The sequence below is a fragment of the Gallinula chloropus genome, assembly GCF_964237585.1.
Source record: "Gallinula chloropus genome assembly, chromosome: 5".
Taxonomy (NCBI): Eukaryota; Metazoa; Chordata; class Aves; order Gruiformes; family Rallidae; genus Gallinula; species Gallinula chloropus.
The window spans coordinates 68,361,007-68,367,186 of record NC_140090.1 but is presented as its reverse complement, the minus strand read 5'-3'; the positions used below and the strand labels follow the sequence as shown (position 1 = coordinate 68,367,186).

General features: G+C 60.1%; 1 protein-coding gene across 1 annotated transcript; it reads right to left on the bottom strand.

Moving 5' to 3' along the window:
* Positions 1 to 228: 228 nt before the first annotated feature.
* INA (internexin neuronal intermediate filament protein alpha) lies at positions 229 to 5,342 on the bottom strand (the record flags this gene model as incomplete). Its single annotated transcript, XM_084265293.1, has 3 exons — positions 229 to 499; positions 1,096 to 1,220; positions 4,419 to 5,342. 3 exons carry the CDS (start codon positions 5,340 to 5,342, stop codon positions 229 to 231), a joined length of 1,320 nt encoding a protein of 439 aa, XP_084121419.1.
* Positions 5,343 to 6,180: the final 838 nt, after the last annotated feature.

Sequence of the window (6,180 nt, the reverse complement as noted above, 5' to 3'; positions counted from 1 at the left end):
TCTACCTGCCTGCGCCTCTGCCCCATTTAAAAGGGAGCAATGTCCCAAGCTCAGCCTCCGCAAGGTGGGACCCACGAGGAAGCCACCCAGTCAGTGTCCCCAGGGGGGTGATGTGTTTCTAAGGGGGGCTTCCTGTGAGCCCAGTGCGGCTTTGTGCCTGGAAGGACAATTTAAAGGCCGAGTGGAGACTGTTCCCCCTCAAATGCGAGACGGACGGGGTCCCAAGGGTTACATTTTTGCATCTGCAAGGATTCCTCCATGCAGGTTTAATCTCCCTCGTTTCTTGGCAGAGCTTAAGGTCCCCTCAATCACCTCAGCCCGGCTGGATGATATTTTAGAGGTTACTTTAATAACCTCTCCTCGTTCCTCCTCGAAGGACAGAGTAGAGGAACTAAAGCCCCCTGGCTGGAATGAGTAAGTGGGATTGGGGAGGGGATTGAGCGCTGAAAGGCCAGTGCTTCCCATGCTGAAGAGGGTCTCCTCTCCCTCCAGCAGCTTCCTGCAAGCACAGCACAAGGAAAGAGGTTAGTCTGGGGACATCTCACATGAAACATCTGCAAAGCTTGAGGGCATGCTGTGACCTGCCAGCGAGTCTGAGCACTCCAGGCCATCACCACAGCCTGCAGTGGACATTGTCTCAGGTCAGGTCGTGCCATGAAACTGGTTCAAAATCATATGCTTTGATTCATCATTTTTTGGGTCACTTGCAATACGGAGTGTGTGAAACCAGCTCTCTCTTCTGCCTCCAGAGACCTCAGGAAAATAAAGCCCCAAAGCAGAGGGACTCTGCCTTTTGCATCTACTTGGACTTTGCAAAAGACACAAGTTTCCAACCCCAACTGTCCCCATTAAAAAAACCTGCTTCTGTGATGGCTGGGGGACGCAGCTCATGGCACCAGATCAAGACATGGCATGGAGCCATGGCTGCTCCCTGGGCAGGAGCATGGCAGGTCCAGGCAGGGGAGATGAGCAACACAGTGTTGTTGTTCCTTGAATGTGTACCCAGGTATTTTCTGGGCCCTTGAAAATACCATAGCCCGGGAGGGTTGGGGGTATGGACTGGGAGGCAGCCAGGCCAGGTCAGAGCAGCCTTACCTGTAGGCAGCTATCTCAATATCAAGTGCCATCTTGACATTAAGCAGGTCTTGGTACTCCCTCAAGTGCCGAGCCATCTCATTCTTGGTGTTGCGCAGGTCATCCTCCAGCTGCCCGATGGTGTCCTGCAAAGACAAGGGTGGGTGCTCAGGGCTCTGGCTTGGAGCAGAGACCTCTCCCACAGGTTTTCTGCTCTGCCCATCACAGACAGAGAAGCTGCAATGGGCAGTTGGTCCATGATGCCACATCCCATCAGGAGAATATCTCAAGCTAACAGGGATGAAGAAGCTGGCAGAGCACCAGCCACGGAATGCAAGTGTGTGCAGGGGGGAAGGCTTTAAACACTGGTGATTTCTATAGTTTCACATCTGCAGCAGGATCTCTGAGATGGGGCAGGGGCAACACCGGTCTGTCAGGGAGCTTAAGAAGGGTTGGGACGTGTGTCTGGGGTGATGGAAGGAGAGCTAGTGTTGCCAGGGCAGGAGGAAAGAGCTTGATCCAGGAGAGGAAGGCTGACACCCTTCCTGGAAACTCCCTCAGAGCTCCAGGCTGGGGGCTCTGGACATAGGGATCTGGGGGTATGGAGTGGTACAGAGTCAGGGTGCTGCACTGCAAGAGCTGGGTGCTCAGCTGGACCATGACATCCTTCTGGGGTCCTTCTCACCCACCTTCCCCTGCCATGGCTGCCACATCCAGTTTCCCAGAGCTGTGGTGGAGTCTGAGGACAGATCTGCTAACGAAGGGGACTAATCTTTTTTTTCCCCTTTTTTTTTTTTCCAGAAAACAAGGTTTTGGGTTTTTTTTTTGTGTCCAGATACTTAAGCAGCAGCCTGAAAGCAATGAAACCCCCTGCTACAGGGATCTTCCAAGTCAGAGGCTTCCTGCTGCCAGCCGCCCCACTGTGCCACCAGAGCAGCTGATCTGGAGAAGGAATGAGTAAGCAGTTTGCAGAGCAGCCCTCCCTGCAAAGTCCTACCGTGGCCATTGCCAACGCCTGCTCTCCCACACCCCCTCCTACAGCCCGGCCTTTGCAAGTGCTTCCAGCTCCTCTGCTCCAGCAAACGCGTTTTGTCCTGCCACACCATGCCCATCCTGTCCCCATCCCTGTTCTGTCCCCTCTTTGTGCCCCGTGTAACCTCCCTCCTGCATAGAGCAGGGACAGGCACGAGGTGTGGAGCTGCCCAAAGGGCAGGGAGCTGCACCGAGCCTGGCAGAATGAGCCCCAGCTTACCCCCTTGGCAGTGCCGCATCCCGAACGCAGCGCAGGGTGTCTCGGTCACCTGGACACATCCTGCCTTGTAGAACGTTTATGGGCTGCCCTTGGAGTCCCTGCCTTGACCTGTGCTGCCCCAACCACCTCCAACAGCAGAAGAGCTGCGTGGAGCTGTGCCTCTGAGGTGGGAGTGGGCAATGGGAAGGGGTTCAAGGAGACCATTGGGGTGCCAGCTGCAAAGCCCCAGGATGCACATGGATGCCACTGCTGTTCAGACTGAGACCTCTGCTGCTCTGACCCTCTGTGCCTACAGCCTCCTCCTCTCTGCCTGCATCCTGCACGAGCAAAACACTCCCCCTTTAAAAATGGGTTATCCTTGCTACTCTACCTCTCTTCCACACCCCAGCTCTACCAGAGGGTGGAATAAACCCCCCTCCCCAAACCATTGCAAACTATATGCTCTCACTTACAGTTCAGATATGACCAGACACCCTACTGGTATAAAGGCACATCCCTGCCTTAGCAGTCTATAGAAACATTTTAAAAGCTCAAGCAACAGGAATACTCTGTTTTAAGAGACTTCCATACTTTCCCACTGGTTGCAGCTAGGGAAATTATTTAGTTGCTTCACAGGGTCACATAGTAAAAAGTTGCTGTGCTGTAGCTAAAGCAATTTCAATTATGGTCCTGTTGAATACAGTTGCATTATTTTTCTCCCTAATTGATAGGGTGTTCCCAGAATCCCTCTTTTCACACAGCATCATGACTATTTAAGAAGATTACTGTGTGTAATCCTTTCAGCCTTTACAGGTAATGTTGTGTATTGCCTATTTCCACAATATTTGTTGGAGAAGACCTCAACTATTCAGGAAGATGCTGAGCAACTTGGTGCTACAGTCACAGATTCTAGAGAGCCTGGAAATGACAAGGCATTACTTGGCTGTGAAGTAACTGCGTCCTTCAGGTATGACGTAAGGCAGTTGTTTCAGTATTTAGAAGGAAACAGCTTGATTTAGGAAACACAGATCATTTAATAGCCACATAATAGAACAATCTCAGGATTTATTTTATTATGAATCATGACTGTTTCCCTGTATCTAGAAAATGGGGTAATACTGTGGTAATGGAATAAGAGCTACAGAACACTCAGTGTCCACCACTCAAGTCCTTTAAGGGACATAAGAAATGCTGGGATCTGACTGCAGATTCAGCCTCAGCATCTGCAGGGCTCCAGTTTCTGCAGTGCAGGTGCCAAGAGCCAGGCCACAGGGCTGGGGGCCAAGCCTGGGCAGACAGCTTCGAGGAATTACCCATAAGGATGGGAAACATGGGCAGTTTTGGAGCTGACTCCTAAGGGCTGGGGCAGGGATGGGGTGATGCCCCAAACAGCACTGCCATATGCAGGGAGACCTTTGTCCTCTGTGAGGAGGGGGTGTTGAGAGAGCGTCCTGGTCCTGCTTGTCCCCCCCAAACCTGCCCTCTGGGGTTCTGCCTATGGATGAAGGGTGAGGGCAGCAGGCAATGCTGTGGTGGGGCAGGACCTGCTGTGCAGGGCAGAGAGACCGTATACCGGGGGGAAGGAAGGCTGGCAGAGATGCCTGGTGCTGTGCAGTGCTGCGGGGGCGCGGGTGGGCACTGCACAAGGCAGGGGGGTTGGTGCTGCACAGTGCTGGTGGCTGGAGGGGGATGTTGCATGCAGTGAAGCACAGCGCGGGATAGCGGGGTAGCGAGGGCGCTGTGTGGTGCAGGGTGGGGAAGGACACCGCATCGTGCCAAGATGTCCAGAGCCGCGCGATACTGCGGGAGGGGCTGCTGCACGGCATGGAGCGCGCTGCAGCGGAGATGCTCGGCGCTGCACAGGACGAGGAGTGGGACGGAGGTGCCGGTGCTGCACGGCGCCGGGTGGGGCTGCGTGGGATGAAGATGCCCGGTGCTACCCAGCTCTGGGGGAGTGGGATTGCTGGGATGGAGGTATCGAGTGCCGGGGCAGGTTGCACGGGAGGAGGATGCTCGGTGTCGCACAGTACCGAGCGTCGGGGCGGAGCTGCCCGGCGCCGGGGACCCTGCGCGGGGAGGGGACGGCGACGGTTCCCGGCGCCGCCCGGCTCACCTGCAGGCCGGCGGCCTCGGCGCTGTGCCGCTCCTCCAGCTCCTGCAGCTGCCTCTCCAGGGACTGGTGGGCGCCGCGCAGGCTCTCCATCTCCGCCAGGCGGGCCTGCAGCTGGCGGCGGCACTCGCCGGCCTCCCGGCGGCTGGCGCGCACGGCCTCCTGGCTGCGGGCCGCCCGCTCGTGGAGGCGGGCGCAGCGGGCGCGGTACCAGTCCTCGGCCGCCTGCAGGTTGCGGGCCGCTAGCGCCTCGTACTGGGCGCGCAGCTCCCGCAGCGCAGCCGCCAGGTCGGGCCGCCCCGCCGGGGCCGGAGCAGGAGGCGCGGCGGCGCGGAGCGCTGCGCCCAGCTGGGCCAGCTGCTCGGCGTGGGCGCTGCGCAGCGCCGCCAGCTCCTCCCGCAGCGCCGCCGCCCGCCGCTCCAGGTCGGCGCGGGCGCGGGCGGCCCCCTCGGCCGCTTGCTGCCGGGACCGCAGCGCCTGCTCCGCCTCGGCGCGGCCCCGCGCCTCCTCCTCGCAGCGCGCCCGCAGCCGGTGCGTCTCCTCGGCCAGGCGCGCCCGCTCCAGCGCCGCCTGCGCCCGCTCCCCGTGCGCTTCCTCCAGGCGGGCGCGCAGGGCGCGCAGCTCCCCGCCCAGCAGCTGCCCCAGCCGGCGCGGCTCGGACGACCGCTGCCGCAGCTCCGCTAGCTCCGCAGCCAGCGCCCGGTTCCGCTCCTCCAGCGCCCGCACCCGCTCGATGTAGCCGGCGAAGCGCTCGTTGAGGCCCTGCAGCTGCTCCTTCTCGCTGGCCCGCGCCCGCCGCGGCTCGGCGCTGCGCTCCCGCACCGACCCCGGGTCCGCGCCCGGGCGCGTCCGGCGGCCCGCCGGGGCTTCCGCGAAGAGGTGGCGGTAGGAGGCGGCCAGCGCCGCCGGCTCCCCGCTGTAGCTCATGGCGGCGGAGCAGGACCGGCGGCGGCGGCGCTTATGTACCCCGGGGCGGAGCGCGGCGCGGGGAGGGGCGCTCCGGCGGGGAGGGGGCGCAGCGCGGTGCGGTGCGCGGTGCGGTGCGCGGTGCGGTGCGCGGCGCGGGTTGCGGTGCGGAGCGGGTGCGTCCCCGGAGCCGCCGCGGTAGGAGGTGGCGGGAGCTGTCCGTGCGCCGCGGTGCTGAAGGGCTGTGGCGGCGGAGGGGGGAAGGACAGAGGGATGGAGGTGTTAGGGAAGGACGGACACAGGCGTACGGACACACAAAGAGCACACAAGCATACAAGGGCAGGTGGACAAGGTCACACACAGACGGAGAGACAGACGGACGCACAGGCACGTGAACAGGGACAGGCACGTTCACAGCAAGATGCACACAAACACACCTGCTCGGAGCCAGACAGACAAAGGGACAAGCAGACGTGCAGAGAGACACACGCAGATACACACGCAGATGCACAGGCAAGGAGGCAGAAACTCGGAGGTAAGCAGGCAGAAATGGGCAGATGGAGAGACAGGCAGACACACAGACAGAGGCAGGCACACGCATACAGGCACACACGCCTGTGCATGCACACCCATGCTTGTGCACACACCCAAATCACCCCGCTGGGACCCCCAGCTGCTGCTCAAAGGAAACCACCGTCTATGCCTGTGCCTGGGGTGAAAGTGTCCTGGGGTTGATCCCAGCCCCTCTCCTCTGGGTGGGGACTGGGGTGTCCACAGTAGTGTGGGATCTCTGCAGGATGGGACCATGGGCAGTTAGGGTGCGGGAAGGGAGGTGGGGGGTGTGTGGCAAAGTGGGGAC